At 37.7% G+C, this 17,224-nt stretch overlaps 2 protein-coding genes and 1 non-coding gene across 5 annotated transcripts; all 3 read right to left on the bottom strand.

The window, feature by feature from the left end:
• Positions 1-2,382: 2,382 nt before the first annotated feature.
• On the bottom strand, positions 2,383-2,599 carry LOC117612314. The gene has a single exon (XR_004583355.1). It is a non-coding gene; the product is annotated as a small nucleolar RNA U3 (small nucleolar RNA).
• Positions 2,600-4,698: 2,099 nt separating this feature from the next.
• On the bottom strand, positions 4,699-7,570 carry LOC117636689 (fructose-1,6-bisphosphatase, chloroplastic-like). Its single transcript, XM_034371323.1, has 3 exons — positions 6,936-7,570; positions 5,665-6,061; positions 4,699-5,327 (listed from the first exon to the last, which is right to left on the bottom strand). Exons 1-3 carry the CDS (start codon positions 7,356-7,358, stop codon positions 4,927-4,929), a joined length of 1,221 nt encoding a protein of 406 aa, XP_034227214.1. The 5' UTR covers positions 7,359-7,570; the 3' UTR covers positions 4,699-4,926.
• A 470-nt stretch (positions 7,571-8,040) lies between these two features.
• LOC117636688 (protein EXECUTER 1, chloroplastic-like) lies at positions 8,041-15,999 on the bottom strand. Of its 3 annotated transcripts, none has more exons than XM_034371321.1 (13): positions 15,466-15,999; positions 15,245-15,361; positions 15,065-15,130; positions 14,794-14,900; positions 13,865-13,946; positions 12,785-13,504; positions 12,559-12,682; positions 11,672-11,841; positions 11,025-11,099; positions 10,815-10,907; positions 10,546-10,696; positions 9,545-9,719; positions 8,041-8,228 (listed from the first exon to the last, which is right to left on the bottom strand). In XM_034371321.1, the coding sequence occupies exons 1-11, from the start codon at positions 15,865-15,867 to the stop codon at positions 10,604-10,606; spliced, it is 2,049 nt and encodes a 682-aa protein (XP_034227212.1). In that variant the 5' UTR covers positions 15,868-15,999; the 3' UTR covers positions 8,041-8,228; positions 9,545-9,719; positions 10,546-10,603. The 3 variants fall into 3 exon arrangements, with proteins under 3 accessions (XP_034227212.1, XP_034227213.1, XP_034227211.1); XM_034371322.1 differs by lacking the exon at positions 8,041-8,228 and adding an exon at positions 8,878-9,014; XM_034371320.1 differs by lacking the exon at positions 8,041-8,228 and having other exon boundaries at positions 9,318-9,719.
• Between the last annotated feature and the right edge of the window lie 1,225 nt (positions 16,000-17,224).

Genomic DNA, 17,224 nt, shown 5'->3' with positions numbered 1-17,224 from the left:
TTGTCAAGAAAATAATGTCTAGTTTAACTACTTGAAGTAAAATTTATTATGGTTCATTAAAACTTAACTAGGTCCAATCTACATGTCTTGGAATTTAATTTTTTCCTAAACCAAAGCATTACCTTTGAATGTATTTAGGAATCCTAAGGCTTTAATCTCAATGAATTTATTTTTCAAGAACTAGATTCTCGACCCATATTTGTTCGACACTAGTTTTGGGAAGTTCTTTTGAAACATGACGTCGAGCTCGCTCTTGCGAACGGATTGGGAATCGCAATTGTATCGAAGAAGTTATGAGCGTTAGAGTGCCAAGGTATTTTTAGTTTTGAAAAATTGCTGAAAACCCTATAAAAACACTTTAGCTCTCTCTCTCTCTCTCTCTCTCTCTCTCTCTCTCTCAATTGAACCATCGACTTTTCAACTTCCCAGCGGCATTACGTCGCCATCCGGCCACTTACTGTTGAAGCAAATATGCAAGCTCAACTAGACACCTGGCGCCAAGACATGGCCAAAATGCAAAAGCACAACGACATCCTCTCGACTAAGCTGAATAATACTCAGAGGCAGCAATCCTATTCTGCCATCTTGAGCAAGGCCTTGAGCATACCATGCAGGTTCAGCAAGAACACTCCCTCCAAAGCGTGCACACCCTTAACCAACGCACTTGGCAACTGCCAAACCCGCTCTTTTGGGGTAGCAAATCGTGCCCCTTCTCGAAAATTAACATCGAGCTCAATGATCCTCATATGCAGGTTCTTGGCCCTAAGGATAAAATCAGTCACGCCCATACAGAATGTGGTGTCGAAGAAATGAGGGACTCTGAGTATTTGCCAATTGATACCGAAGCAACAGAGTCATACCAGTCAGTAGGAACACATTGCTAATGACACGGGCATCACCTCGCGAAACTTTCTGACGGTACAACCCGCCGACAAGAGGGCTCCACCGGGGCCAAGGAGAGCCAGAGAGAGACCTATAACGTCCGATAGCGCACAACGGTAAAGAGGCTCAACAACAACCTCTGCCAAGATCACCTTGCCATTCGGCAGACGATGAGCTCCCAAGTGTTGATCTCACCATTTGACTCCTCTTCCAGAAGATAAAAAAAAACTTGAGTCCTAACAGCCTGCTTGGAGCAAGCCTTGGCCAGGCCCATTCACCATGTACGAGACCGTTCTCCTCAACAAAACCAACATGATTCTGAAGCCATCTAATAAGAAGGCTTTTAGCAAATATGGGTGTCTTCTGCCGGTATCATCAGCACAACGACCAGGATACCTAATCTTTCATATCTTGGCTCAAAATCGTGGAACGCTTGATACAAGAGGGCAAACTGGAGCAATACGCCAACCACCAACCCCAGCTACCAACCCTCTGCACAGAACAAAAGCTTAATAGGCAGATCAACATGATCATGACCATCAGTGATGGCCCCACCTTTGCCGGCACGAGCAAGAACTCTATAAAAAAGGACGTGCATGCCGTCTACAAGATGCAGAATACAAACACTACTCCCTAGTGAAGGCCTCATCATCTACCTCTCAGTATCTGTACAACAGTCATTTCTGTACTCATCCGTAAGTTCGATGGCATGGAACACCCAGTATACTATGTTAGCTAGGCCTTCAAGACATGAAGCTTCAAAACCATGATTTGAAAAAGTTGGCCCTAGCATTGATCTTCTCAGCGCCTAAGCTTTGACCACACTTCACGATGCTTACAAATCAGCCATTGTGCCAAGTATTGTAGAAGCCAAAAACCTCAGGATGCCTGATCAAATGGGCTATCGAACTTGATGAGTTTTATATATTTTGATGTCAAAAATGGATACAAATTGGAAGTGAGCTTACCTTTGGTCACATGGGCCCTACGGCAGGAACATAATGGATCTGCAAAGAGAGATAGACTGATAGCAAGGTAACCTCATAGCGTTTGTTAATTTTAAATTTTTTCACAAAATTTTTTCTTTCATCCAAACATTACTAATGTCATCAAATGAAAAAGTCGGCCTCAATGATTAGGATCTATGCATATTACATTACGTAATTTTAAGACGGAAAGGAAAATTAATTAGAGAGTTTTTATGAAAACAATTTGAAACCTCAAAGAATATTAGTGTAAAAATACGAAAAACACTTGAAACCTAAAGGATGGTAGTGTAAGTAGTCCATTTACTTAACTCTAATTTATATGATATTGTCGGGTCATCAATATAATGAAAATTGGCCACCAAAGTGTGGTGGGTTTATAAGCGGATGGCCTCCAAACTGTGACGAGCAAATGTATTCAGAAGGGGTAAATGTGTTTGCTTTAACAAATGTAAAGCTAGCTAGAGATTTTAAACACTGAAAACAAAATGAAAGGAATTTACAAAAAGAGGGGAACCTGTCAGACAACCGTGTGACCAACCCCAGACAGTGAAAACTGACTGAGAACGATCCTCCACTGTCATGATGATCACAAGGGACCATCAGAATGTTAATCACGCTCTGATCACACGGTCAGGATTCATCCACCAGGTTGGGATTCCTGTCTCCTTAGAAATCAAGGATACAGAGGTACGATTACTATAGAACAGATCCTGTCCAAGTAAGGTCGTGAGCGTTAAGCCGCGCTCAGGCTATATAAAGTTCTTTGTTGTTCTCTAAATTGTCGATGTGGGACAAAGACCCTTGGTGTCTCTCACTTTCAACGCGAGCAAGAAAAGATATTTACGTTTCAATTAGGTTTCTCCGAAACTGAGCATGCTCTGTAGTCGTTGATGAGTCTTGCGATCCTGGGCTTCCAATCACTCCAACCATTTTCGACCTGTCACTTGGCACATTCCTTCTTCCACTTTTAGTTCTAGTTGGTCTTTTCTAATACCTATTTACAAAGACATAGCAAGGAAAAAAAACCCAGTCATATTGCATGGTTTTTAATTTGAGTCTTTTATATATATAAAAAAACCCAAGCATATTAATTCCTCATATATTATTTAGGGTTTAGGGTAACTTTTGGATTTGTATTACAAAGTCTTCGGTGTCATGGTTACGTCGTGAAATGGCATTACCACTATAACACGTGTATCTATATATTAATACTATACTCTAAGATCCAATACATAGAACAATCTTATCTACTTGTATTATAATACATGAATTAGCAACACCATGTGACGATGTAATGATTTCACTTTAAAATTTGTCAAAGTATGGTGGATATTTGATCATAGTTTCAGGATGTACTATAGTAAATAAGCCTTTTTTATTATGTTTTAAAAATATAAATTTCATATTATTGTTTCTTGTTTACACATTAGTATAAAACTGTGTTCCATATTTGCCATGTCATCAATTTAACAGAATACCAAACGTTGAATTTGACGGAATGTGTAAATTGGTCAATTTCTACAACGTTGAGGTGTAAAATGATAAAATTGAAATTCCATGGCCCATTTTGAAAATGACCCACCTTTATGGGCTATAATGTCGTTAGCCCAAAAGAAAACCTTAAAAATAAAAATGAGTACTACATCCTTAATTTAAAAACAACATTAATAAGCCAAGGGGGGTCTAGTCTAATGAAAAAGGGTCTTGACTTACAGACCAGAAGTCTTAGGTTCGAAACTCCATGACATCATAGGTGTGTGTGTGAAAAATCTCCCTCCCCTCTAAGTTAGAGTCTAACTGTTAGACTATTGCTTGTACTTAAAAAAACAACATTAACAAGAGATTCAACAATTTATTTTAACAATGATCAATTTGGCAAATTTTTTTTTCTCAGTGACCAAATTGAATTTTTGTGTAAAATCCAGTGAAAAAAAAAAACTGTATAACATTAACAAGGTCTTTGGCTACGTTGATGGATATCATCAACATCAAGTGACCAATCACCCTTAGTTGGCCACACACAAATGAGAATTGGTGGCTCTGTCTTCCCTCATTCTCCTCCTAGTCTTCAACAACTTTTTTTTTGTTGTTATAACATTTCTGGGTAGGGCTAAATGGTGCTGGGAGGTTTGCACTTGCCTGCGGCCCGCTTGCTCAACGTAGCATGTCCCAGATCATAGTTTCAATTTCGACCTTGTTCAATTATAATGGAACTTCAAAGAAAAACCTATTAATGTTGAAATGAAAGTGCATGTTACAAAGAATTTGTAATTTTTTTTGGGGTGATTTTTTGGTGATTTTTTCCTTGACCATTGATAGTGAAACAAGCAGCACAAACCATATATAAAAAATGTACACCAATATTTTCATTGCTTCAGCACTTTTATGAGATGATAAATGAGTACTCATTCAGTTTTGGGAGATTCACTATTATACCCAATATGGGGGCCCAAATTATAAAAATACCCTATATAAAATGGACTTTAGAAACACACCCAAAGCCCATTTACAACATAACAAAAAAGCTTTTAACTTCTTATAAATTACAAAACTGCCATCAATTTCTTAAAACAAGCTCAACCCCAAAATCTCATAAAAATACCCAAAGCACTCAATAGGGCATCAAAGTAATTTAATAATCAATATTAAATTCAATAAGGCTAGCTATCATTTTTTGGGTTTTTTTGGGTTTGTTTATAGGAATTCAATTGTGTAGGGTTTATTTATAATATTAGTGCTAGAAATGGGTATATCACTAAATATCTCTTCAGTTTTTACATGATGGCAAAGTTTGCAACTTATTGCTCAAATTTGACAAGAGAAGCACGACCAAAACAGAAGTAAGAGATTACACAAAAATCATACACATATCGAAGAGATTCATGTCACCTGTTTTTTCACACCTAGACTCTTCATGACATATATAGTTGCCGAGAGGACAAGGAATCACACAACTATTAGGACTTGAAGTGGTTAAGAAACACACAGCGCTTTAGATGTCAGAGTTGGCTTTTATGGCGATATATCCACTGGATCTTGTGGTATTAGCACACTATCAGACCTCATATCCAGGGTTCACTTTCTGTTGCACATTTCCATAACTCTCTAACTCTTCCATGTCCTCACAACTTCCCAAAAACAGAGGCAGCCTTTGATGCAGCTTCACTGGCTGAATTGAAAGAATTCTATTTTTACCATCAGAGCCTTTGCCCCCAGCTTGCTCCACCAGAAAGCTGAGTGGGTTGGCCTCGTACACGAGACGAAGATGGTCTCTTGGATTCATTGTAACTCCACCATACAGTAGTGTTCGATGAAAATCAGCTACCAGAGAACAGATATAACGGGCGGAGTACTTTTTGGGATACCTGCCTTTTCCTTGTCTCACAGTGTCTATGTAGAGTCTTAATCCGTCGGGCCAGTCAAAATATCGAGCATCATTTACAGAATATATTTGCCCTGGAAAATAAAGAGCCACCGTAAGTGCAAACTAAATGGTTCTATGTTGCATTCCGCAATATCTCTTTTTTCTGAAACAAACATGCAGACCCTCTCATGAAATTGACTTATTTGGCTATTTATTACCATTTTATAGTAGTATTTGTCAGGAGATGCTTATTCTGATAAATAACAGTCAATAATCAACCGCCCAATTTATTGTCAATGTGTAATAGTCATTGTACAGGTTAGATAATTTCGTGATTTTTCTGAATAAATCCATTTTTTATTTTCTGTTAGAAATTTATATAACAAATCAAATCTATTATATTGAAGTATATTATTATTTCAGTGTTACCTCGAGAAGGAATTTTTAAGCTTGGGTGTGTGAGAATGAAATCTCCCGTGGAATGATCCAATGTAAATGCATGTGTTCCTGAACCAAAGCTGGTGCAGAATATCGTGGCTGATGAATAAAGAACATAACCAGAAGCTACAAGCCTAGTTCCAGTCTGGAGTGAATTCAGCAAAGCCTTCTCCTCTGTTGGTAGATGATCCAGTTCCTCAAGGCGTCGATAAATCCCAAAAATCGTCCCAGTGGGAATGGATGCGTCAATATTTCTCGAACCATCTAGAGGATCTGTTACCACCACAAATGGGCCATCATCACGTATCCAAGTTGGAGTGTCATCTTCTTCCGATGCCATGACAGCTACCTTCCCAGAACTTCTAAGTGACGACAAGATGATTTCATTCTATAATAAACAAGGTCGGTCAGTTAATCAGAAATGTTCTTTCTTTATTCATGATGACAACCCAATGTGAATACTTACAAAGGGAGAGATGATCAGTGCTATATTCCCTGCAGTTTATTTGAATTTTTTCTTTTAGTTAACCCTTAACACCCTACCCCAAAGATGGGAAATCCGCAAAACCTTGATGGAGAAGAGATTTGATCCTAGAGCATTTCTTTTTTATGTTTTATTTTTGGTCTGGCTTAAGCAGTTCATTTGAAAGCCATAGGTGTTATTCTAAAAACATTATTTGAATTGAAATACCCATGCCATAGGTTATCAGATATAGGCAGTTGAATCATCTTGAGTTTGTAACAAAGAGAAGATACAAAAAAAAAGTTCTATGATCTGGGTTCAATGAAGCACACACAGCATATTTCAGGCCTATCTTCTAAAGGGGTCAAGCACAAGAGATGTTAAACATTAATTGCATTTTTTTTTCCCTCAATTCAATGAACAGTTAAAGCCCGATTTGGTTGAAAAATTCTCTCTTATCTCTTATCTCTTCTCATACATGTTTGAGGACAATAATTATCTAGTTTAAGCTACTTAAACTCAAAAGGAGTTAATTTCAACTCAAGCAATTTGAATCACATTCACTGAAATTATATCTACATTGCAATCAGTCCAAGAACTCTACTGAGAGTATGCATATATACTGCATTACAACAATCAATTCCCCAAACATGAACAAAACAAACATTCCAACCAACTACATAGTTTCTTCCCTAACTTACTATGACTATCAAACATTATAAATCACTAAATACCAAGGCGCATTATAAACAAAGACAATTATATCTTCCGGGTTTCAAAGAAAACAGCCTAAACTCACCGAAACAATATCAAGCGGTTTCGGTGCATCCCTGCCTGACCCACCGGCCGAACCGCCGGCGCCGGCAGCAAAACTCGTATGCTTCCCAAGGGTAGAATTGAAAGGAGAGGCCACAAGAGCTGCGATTTTCTTGCAGGCGTACTGTAAGTGATGGATTAAAAGCACAAGATCATCGCCGACATCGACACCTCCGCCGCCCACATACTCAATCAGAGTGCGGGCCTCATTATCACCACCACCACCACTGCCTGAAGAACCCACAAGTTGTGACCCAGCAATGAACCCAGAAAGAGTTGCCATTCTTGGCCTGTGAAAGATAGGTCTCGGAGGAAACTGGTTTCTTGGCGGGAAATGGGGGTGATTTGGAGGGAAGATTGGAGCAGGGCACAAGAATGGTGGTGTTATGGTTGTGGGTAATGGCATGTTATTATAGGTATGGAGTTTTGGGGGCTTCACAAGAGTCTAGAGTCATTTTTGGAGATGATTTGGGGTTTCAAGTTAAAGAGAGAGGTGCGGGGATAAGGGGCTCTGGGTTTAAAAAGCTTGTCCAAGCCAAAACAAATAATAAGAACATTTATATTAAGAGGGTAGCTGTTGAAGAAATATTGAAAATTAAAATATAAAAAATTATATTAAGTTGATAACTTTATTAGTAAATTACAATACCTCTTGTTAATTATCAGTATGAAAAATAAAATGGAGCATAACCTTGAATTTTTTTTTTCTTCAAATGAGAAGAAGAAACGTAGAAAAAAGAATAATTATGGCGGTTTAAATTTCTAGTTTATTTCTCTAAATACCTTTATTAATAGTTGCTAAATCAAGAGTCTTCAAAATAATCAAAACAGTTATTTTTCTAGGCGATTGAAAGTTAAATATTTGTGCTACAAAATTTATAAATAATAAAATAATAAATAAAACCCTTTATGTTTGTTTAGTATCGGCGGACACGGTCCAATTTTGATTTTCATTGACATGCTCAAAACATTTGAACCAAATCAAATCGGTTTAAGATCGATTTGGTTTGGGTCGGTTTTGATTCTACTAGATCTTGACATCTACATGAAGCTCTAAAAATACCTGATCTTATATTTATAAGATCTGACCGCAAGTGTAGATGTAGGTGTGAGAGTGTGACGATGCACGTGCAATAGTGCGAGATGGTGCAGATGCGGGAGTGCGGGAGTGCGAGAGTACGAAGGTGTGATTGTGCAAGAGTTGGAGAAGAGTCTGGTAGTCAATGTCGGGTGCTAGAGGGTAATAGGTGGGGTCCACTTGCTCAAGCTGGCGAATCTGATATCATAATTTCAATTTTTACTCAAGTTTAATTATAATGAAGCTATGAAGTAATACCTATTCATGAGGAATTTAAAAATGATATTTTTCTTAGGGTCAAATTGTGAATTTGAGGTCATAGAATGAAAGAGCGTGTTACAAAGTATATGTAGCATTTTTTGATGAATTTTTTTAGAGTTAAGATGAATGTTTTTGTAAATTTTAAATCTAGAAATCTCGAGGCCGAACACAATAGTTAAGCAGCCAAATTTTTTGGAATTGGATTACCATTTGGTGATGTAGAATTGATGAATTAGTAAAGAGGGCAAAAAACGAAAACTGAAAAATGTAAACATTTAAAGTTGTTTTCAAATATCACCCTTATTTTGAAAGCTGATTTTTCATATTTTCGAAAACAAAAAACGAAAAATTGTTATGAAACATGTTAAACATGTTTTTAGTTTTAAAAAAAGGAGAAAACTAAAACTAAAACCTAAAATCTGAAAATAAAATGGTTATCAAACAAGCTTATTTTGTTGGGATTGAAAGGGACAAGTTTCCTTTATGGCTAATCCATCTTTTATCTTCAACTTGGACAAAATTTAGAAAGTTGGTCTCCATTTCTTCCTTTAATTATCCTATCTAATTCAATCCTTGGAATCAAAGGTGGCCTTAATCAACATCAGTGTTGGATTGATGGTCAAGCAACAACATATCACTTCTGCAACTGCATCCAAAGAGTGGTTCTATCAAGGCATGCATCTGTGGTAAGGTGTTACCTGAGTGGAGCTAAAACACTGGTTTCTACAGAAAGCATAAGGATTTAGGGTCATGATGAGAACAAATCTTGCAAATCACCAGGCAAACTGCAAAGTCAGTAACAGGCTTCTAGTCTACAACTTCCTTTGCTCAAACCTTTACCCAAAACCTAGAAAAAAAAGAGAGAAAAAAACACCTAGGAAGGAAAACAAAGAGAAGGAAACATGGTAATCTCAATGTTTCATCATGAACAAATTTGATAGCCGAAAAACAGAACCAATAATAAAACCCGACAAAAAAGAAGTGCAAACATTGTAAATGTAATCCTTTCATTATGAGAAGAGAAACTGAGATAGTTAATATTGCATTTGATTTCTATTATTCACATTGAATGAGCCCAACGAATATCCACAGGAATCAAATTCTCACATCTATAGTTCATGTATTTGACAAGTGCTAACTGCTTCTACAGAATGAAAACTACTCAAGAACAGGCTATAAGAAATAAAGCAATAACTTTAATTTATAATAACTGAAATAAAACATTGATGGTATGGTAGATGTTAAATACATACATTGACAGAAAACCATTTTCTGGAAACAGGTCAACAGAAGGGCTTTATCTATTCTATTGCATTCCAAAGCTTGAGTAATTACTTTTGAGTCAACATGCTTGCGAGTGCACCAGTCAGTTGAGTGAGCATTGGATATGTAGCCCATCAGATAGATATCTAATAAATATCTGCAAAACTGGACAACAACAGACAGAAAAGGAAAACTTCATCAGAGGAATAATTAAATAATTTTCTATTTAATAATTAACATCTTAGAGCAATAAAACCACAAAGGAAAACATTCTAATGATGATTAGAAACTGGAAAAATGATGTCCATACAAAATAAACACATAAACACCCACTCCCTTAAAAGATCATGCCTGATAGGGATGAAGGCCACTAATGCATCTGTGCATTAGATTTTACAAAAGGAAAGAAAATAAATTTTCCTCTTTTCCCTTCTTCCTTTCTACTCCACACCCTCTCCCCCTTTCCTTCTTCGTATGGCTTGCAAATCCTACAAATAAGGAAAGCCACTCATACTTTGATGAATTAAAATAAAGTTTTGCAGAATGGTTTACTCCCATGAAGGCTTGGTGCCTTGATACCCCCTTTTATGTTTTATCATCTCTCATCCTCAATTTTTTTATGTACTTACAGCAACCTCTAAAGTTAATCTGATAACTAAAAATTTATGAGTGCTACAACTCCACTATAATCATATCCAACACCCACCTTACGATATGCACATCAGGTATCAAAAAGTTAATTTTCAACTCAATCTAAAATGATTCATTTTAGAAAAAAAAATTGCCACCGGAATCTAGCAAATTTCAAGCAAATTTTAGGAGGGATTGGATCACCTCCCAAAACAAGACATGTATGACTAATTGCAGAGTATAGCAGAAAATTTAACAGCAACATTTTTTTATTTTTTTAAAATGAGAAAATGAAATGTAACAGCAACATTTGCAATATTGTATAATTTACATAGATAATTTCAGATGAAAAGGAACTTACCCTACAAAATTTCGAACAAAAAATATCAACAAACTTGAGCATTATGTACAATGGAAATCTACTGTTGAAGCCTCAGTCGATTGAAGAACACCAAGAAATGATACTCCGGAGCCCAATAAACAAATCCAACAACAGGTCCACCCTTAATGTACTGCAATAGTTTAATAAAGGTATATTATGTAGTCACTATCATTCTGGAGATGGTGAATGAAGTATTGTTTAAGATTAAGACACACTGAAACAAAAGATAAAGCAGAAAAAAATTAAACCTTCCCATCAAGAATAACAAGTTCACCATCGACCCATCGAGGATTGCGAAACCCTGGCTCAGCAAGTCTCCCCTGCCCTTTATATCGAGCAACCTGAGTTTCCACAAAAAGTCAATAAAAGAAACTCTTCCAAAGAAAAACAAAAATGTGCCTGATAATAATAATAATAAGTGATCAGAAAAAATTTGATCTAACAAGTTAAGAATATACCACTCCAAATTCTTCTGGTATGATCCCTTTATGAGGAAGCTGATACCTTTTCCCAATCTTTGCACGAAATGCCACCTGCAGAAGCAATTTGATAATTTGCCTTTAAGGTTTTGAGAAAAACTAGGTAAGAGCATCTACAATCATGCTCCCTATTTTCTAGTTAAAATTTAGCTAAAAACACTTGAAAGCTATTTTATGAGCTCTCTATAAAATTTCAACTCCAACCATACTCCATAGTTTAGAGAGTGACATATGTTTTAATTTTTAATTATAGGGAGCCACTAGGAGTCCTTTCTCTCTATCCAGATTTAGGAGCTCCTAGAGGTCTCCCTATTTTAGGAGGTGGGTAAGGAGCATGGTTGGAGTTGTGTTTTTTCAGTTCCTTCCTAAATTTTGTGTAAGGAGGTAGTTTAGGGAGCCCACAGTTATTCTTTGAAAAGTGTTGTGGGGCCCAAATGTTCATTCTGAAGTTCAGAGGAGCACTATGGATGACCTAAGTTTGGCTTCCAGTCAACCAAGTCTTGATAACTTGTTTCAGAAAAAAATATGAAAAAATAACTACGAGCAGATTCCATGCAAATATCCCATGAGATTATATTTCAATGAAGTGTTCTGAAGCTACGCAATAATCACATCCTTAAAATTACCTGGCCAGCCGGTACATAAGGATCCCCAGTAAGTTTTAAGGCTTCTACATATTCATAAAACTCAAGGTTTGAAGGCTCCTGAGTACCACCATCCTCTTTCCATTGACCAAATTTACGTCTAAGGTGAATCACTTCTGAGGTGTAGAGCCCATGTGCACCAATGTAAAGTCCTGACAAAATCAACCTATTCTCAGTACATTAAATCTAAGCTGGTGGAAGAGTCTGTCATTAAGTAAAGCAAATGCATTTAAAGTTTTTGGAACCAAAAAAAAAAAAAAAAACAGAATGAATAACTATAAGAAAACTCTAATGTAAGATTCCGTTTACTGAGTTCAAGGTGCATAGGACAATATATCCACTGAATTTAAAGTCTACAAACTAACAAACTTGAATAAACAAAAGTACAATACAAGAAAGAGTGGCAATGAACCCCTTAAAGAACAACAGCCCTCCAGTCAGAAAAAAAGAGAATTGCTTACAAAAAAAATTCCCACAATTATGAAAAGGGGAAAGGATCATCTGATTAGGGCAGCATCTAGAGTGATAAGAAAAGAGGTTACAGGTGAGGAGCGAGGAATTTTATATAATAAAAAATTTGGCACTACTTGAAAGATGGTTGCGTAGATTTCCTTTGAAGAGGGGATTCCTTATGCCATGCTGGGTTGCATGAAAATGGTTGGGATTCCAAGACAAGACAGTGATCAAGGGCATAAGTCAGTGTAGACAACTCTCATGGTATCAACCCCTTTTCTTTTTCTTGTTGCTTTGAACTGGAAATGGAAAAAGGGTAAGATTTTGGAATGAGTAATGGGTTGGGGAAAGAGCTTTGTGCACTCACTTTCTTCCTCTTTATAGCATCATAAAGTGAAAATTTTGCAGAAACTCACCATTTAAAGGATCTGTAGAATTAGCCATTTCAATGCGATTGAAAGTGGTTGATCCTGACAGTGGTTGATGGTTGTTAACCTGGCTAAGAGCAAGATTTATTAACTCGCCAACATCCTTGAGTACCTGATAGTAGAAAAAGTGAACAGAAAGAAATTTAGTGTATGAACAGTGGTGGATTTGGTAAACTACAGGTTGTTCTCATACTACAGTGAAAAGTCAGCAAACCTTCAATGGTATCTTCTCTTTACCAATGAACTTAGCGAGATCAAACATAACATTGTCAATGCTACGTTGACCTCCAAGTTTAGCTTTTTTATCTACTGACGACCGTTCCTTTTCTTGGGAATCCTGTTGGTCAATATCTTTCTCAACAGTAAAGGAAAATGATAAACGTCCCTTCTTCTCTATTTTAGCAGGTACTCGGAGCAAATTTTTTGTAGGGGGCCTGCTTGATATTTTCTGCCCAGGACCACCAACAACTACTTTAACTGCAATTTCACGTCGCTCTGCACTTTGAATAATTCCAGGATCAGCATCCAGTTCAATCACATCTGTCTCTTCGTCATCCTCAACCTGTTCATCATCTTCAGCTTCTAAACTCTCTATTTCACTATCCTTATCTTCATCATCTTCCTCAATAATCTGTTCAATCACTTTCGATATTAGATCCCTGTCTACCTTCCCTGGTGATGTCACTTTCAAAACCTTGACCTTCACATTAGGAATCATATCCCTCAAGATACTCTGAAAACCAGAAAGTCCCTCAGAAAGATCAGAATCATCATCCCCATCATCACCATCTTCAGCATCTTCACTGCCCGCAACAAGTAGATCACTTTTTTCTTCAGTTGAATCTAAAGAATTCAAGCTACTAGTGGCATCCAATGCTTTGGAGCTAACTGGTGAAGAATCCTCAAAAACTCCTCCTCGCTTTAAAAACACAGCCTGAAATTCATGGCATTAGAATATGAAGTACATTAGATTTCACATACCTTCAATGTAACAGTATGGAGAAACAGGCAAGTCCTGCAAAGGGCTCAATAAGCACATGTACATGTGCCTATGACACCCAGCGATAAATTTGCACATGACTTATGTCAAAACTAAACAAGGATCATTACATAAAAAGGGTCAATAAGCATGAACTACTTTAGCATTTCAATTTGTATCAATAAGAAAGTTTGCAAAAGTCCAATTAAGATCAAAACAGTCACAAGCATTCAGTAGAAAATGCAAGCCTATCACTGCCCATTTAAAATTTACTGATGCATTAGATTATACTACAATTAGAGATTACAAGGATACCTGCTGTCTGTATTCACCATTCTTATTTGCTGTTACAAATATCTCAAACAATGGTACACCAGCTGCAGCCGTAGCAAGCTGCCTGAAAAATATGAAAATTCATAGAGATATAACTTTGGCAGGATGCACAAGTAGCGTGCAGGATGGCAAAGTCCATTTGATAAAAATTAATTCAAATACAAATAAAAACTTCCAATAGAAACCATAAACGGTAAAGGAGTCTTAACAAAACAAAATTACAATGAAAAATAAAACATGCAAATGCTGCAGATAGAACATAGCACACTCTGATCCATCTATTTATACATAGGTTCTTAGACGGACCTTTTATAGTATCCCATACTGACACAAGTCACTTAGTACCTTCTCAATTCAAGGGATGGAGGAGTAGGGTATGAATGGGAATGTTTAACATTATCTTGCTACTACCACGTCCAATTTAGTAACATGTCTTTTTATGAGACTCCTCTTCTTCTTTTTTCTGGGCGAGTACAGATGCAAGCAGCTCAGACAAACTAGAATTAAAATGGTTAGAGATGCAAGTCGGCAGAATATTGACTAGCCATCCCACATTAAAAAAGAAAAGGGAAAAGTGGTTATCCCTGTCCCCAACAGATCTCCACAAACAATGAAGGACAAGAAGATGCTGAAAATGTAATTTTATTACCTTCGTCAGTTGGGATTCTCCTATCCTATGCTAATATGCATCCCCCGTTTGTCTTCATAACCTCCCATGCATCTTCCTATTTCTTCTGATTAACCTTTTAGCTCTTACAATGATAAAACAAGGGACCAAATTCTTAATCTTAAACTTCTCCCACTTGTTCTTGGTTGAGATTAACAATGCTCTACTGGGTTGGGTTCCATAAAAATTAAAAATAGAAACAAAAAGAGGTCCCTAAGTTAAACTGAAAAGCAAAGCAACTTACCGGGGACTATAACTCCTTGCGACATATCTTCCATGCTCTGCAGTTACTCGTATAATTAAACCATGAGGATCCTTCTTATCTTTTGAAAGGCCAGCCCACCAACCCACCTAGAACCCAAAATCGGAAGTCCACATATAATTAAACCAAGCACAGTTTTATCACTACCAAGTCAAAATTCTACCAGCCAAAAACACACTTAAACGGAAGAAATAATAAACATACATTTTCACATTATTAATCAAAAACTTAATTCCTTTCTAAGTAGCCTCACCAATCCAGCACCAGCATTATCTCGAAAAAATGCAGCGTCCTGGTATCGCTCTTCCTGTACAGCTCTCTGAAATTATTTTTTTATTGCAGAAAAACACCATAATTAGAGTGCTAGCCAAAGAGAGATGCTAATTCTGTTAAACAGAGAAGTGAGGAATAATAAAAACAAACACACGCGCACATTGAGATGAAAAATGACTCTGGCAACGACGTCGTTTGTAGCTGCAGCGGCAATTGCAACCTTGAGCCTAGCAGCATCCTCAAAGTCCTCTGTATACACAGCACGACCCAACTGTGACTGCTCATAAACCCAAAATTCACATAAATAAGCAAACCCGTCATCATTTCTATACTATATATTCAAACAAAACATGCAAAAAGGAATATGCAAAAAGGCGATACCTTGAGAAGAGAGAGAAGGCGCTCTTGTTCTTCGACCTCAAGGAAATGCTGGCGCCAGCGATCCCAGTCCCAATCAGGCTCGTCCCCGTTACCGCTCTCAAACGGTGCGTTTTGGGAATCTCCTTGGGGTTTAAAATTGAAGTAGGAATCCAAGCGTTCGATGGCATTTTGGATGAGACCCTGGAGCGCAGAGTCCCATCTCCACTGAATTGACTCGGAGGAGGAGGAAGAAGAAGGGTTCTGGCATCGGCAGAGGGACGAATCGGGAAACCTGAAGCGGGTTTGGGAGGAAGGGGAAGGAGAAGGGTAAAATGGTCTTTTCCCAACGGAGGAAGGGTATGGTCTGGGGTTGGAGAAGTGGAGCTTGTGGGGGCTTGGGGTTGGAGCAGATATGGAAGCCATTAAGAGAGAGAGAGAGAGAGAGAGAGATGCTGTTTGGTTTTTGTTATGAGTTGTGGACGCTGGAAATTTTCGGATGAGAGGAGAGAGTGAAACGCGTTGTGTTGAGAGAGTGAAGACAGGATATGTGTGTATGTAACTGTGGCCAAACTAGGGATAAGGCTCCTTTTGCTTACACTTTTGTTCAGGAGTTGGAACTAAATTAAATTAAAAGGCTAATTGGTGATTTGCCCTCCAAACTTGTGCTAGCTTTCACAATCTGTTCTATTTTTTAAGAAAATTAAGGATGTAAGTTTCTTCTTTTTTTTCGCTAATTTCTTCTCTACCGTCTAAATCCTCAACATTTCATCCAATTTTCAATTAAACCATTTTTAAAAAAATTATTTTTTTGAAAAAATTGAAGAAAAAGAGTAAACCTAGAGCCAACCTCTCCCTCCCCCCGACTCAAAGAACCTAGTCCTTCCCATTCCATCTCTTCCCTTCCTCTTCCCATTCCCCCATGACCACCATCCTCCACTCCTAGACCCTTCCCCCCACCTCCCCTTTCTATATTTTTCATCCCCCAAACCTAGCCCACCCCTCCTTTCCTCCAGGTTTTTCTTCTCCTCTCATTCCCCCATGACCACTACCCACCACTCCTAGGTCAATCCCCCACCCCACAGACCCCTCCCCTCACCTCCCCCTTCTGTTTTTTAACCCCCGAGCCAAGCACGCCCCCTCACCCCCCTTCCCCATTCTTTTTGTTCTCTCTCCCCAGCCGAGACCTATCCCCAAGCCAGACCCACCCCCAGCCCTTGCCCCCAAGACCCAGACCCATTCCATCCCCTAGCCCTTGCCTCCAAACCCAAACTCATCCTTCCCCTCGTCTTTGGCGATGGCAACAGATCCCTGCTCCTTCCCCTTACCTGCAGAACCCAATCTGCACCTGCAAAGAGAGAGAGAGAGAGAGAGAGAGAGAGAGAGAGAGAGAGAGAGAGAGAGAGAGAGAGTGTGTATTATTTGAATTTTCTGGTTTTTATTTTATATTTATTTTTAACTTACAAAATGATCATTTTGCCCTCATATTTAATGGCAAGTTAGATGAAATGTTGCAGATTTAGATGGTAGGGGGAAATTGGTGAAGAAAAAAAAAGTTCATATCCTTAATATTCTAAATTAAAAAAAAAAAAGATATGAGGTAAATCAAAAGTTAAGTACAAATTCATGGGGCATATCACCAGTTAACACATAAATTAAATTAAATTAACAAAATTTTATAATTCTTGTTTTTCTTTTTAGTATATGATTTTTTTTTATTTTGAAATATTTTTTTAAACGAGCTATTTTGGGTAAGGGGAATTGAACACATGATCTCAAGGGA

The sequence above is a fragment of the Prunus dulcis genome, chromosome 8 (assembly GCF_902201215.1).
Source record: "Prunus dulcis chromosome 8, ALMONDv2, whole genome shotgun sequence".
NCBI classification, from domain to species: domain Eukaryota; kingdom Viridiplantae; phylum Streptophyta; class Magnoliopsida; order Rosales; family Rosaceae; genus Prunus; species Prunus dulcis.
This window is presented reverse-complemented; position numbering and strand designations above follow the sequence as displayed.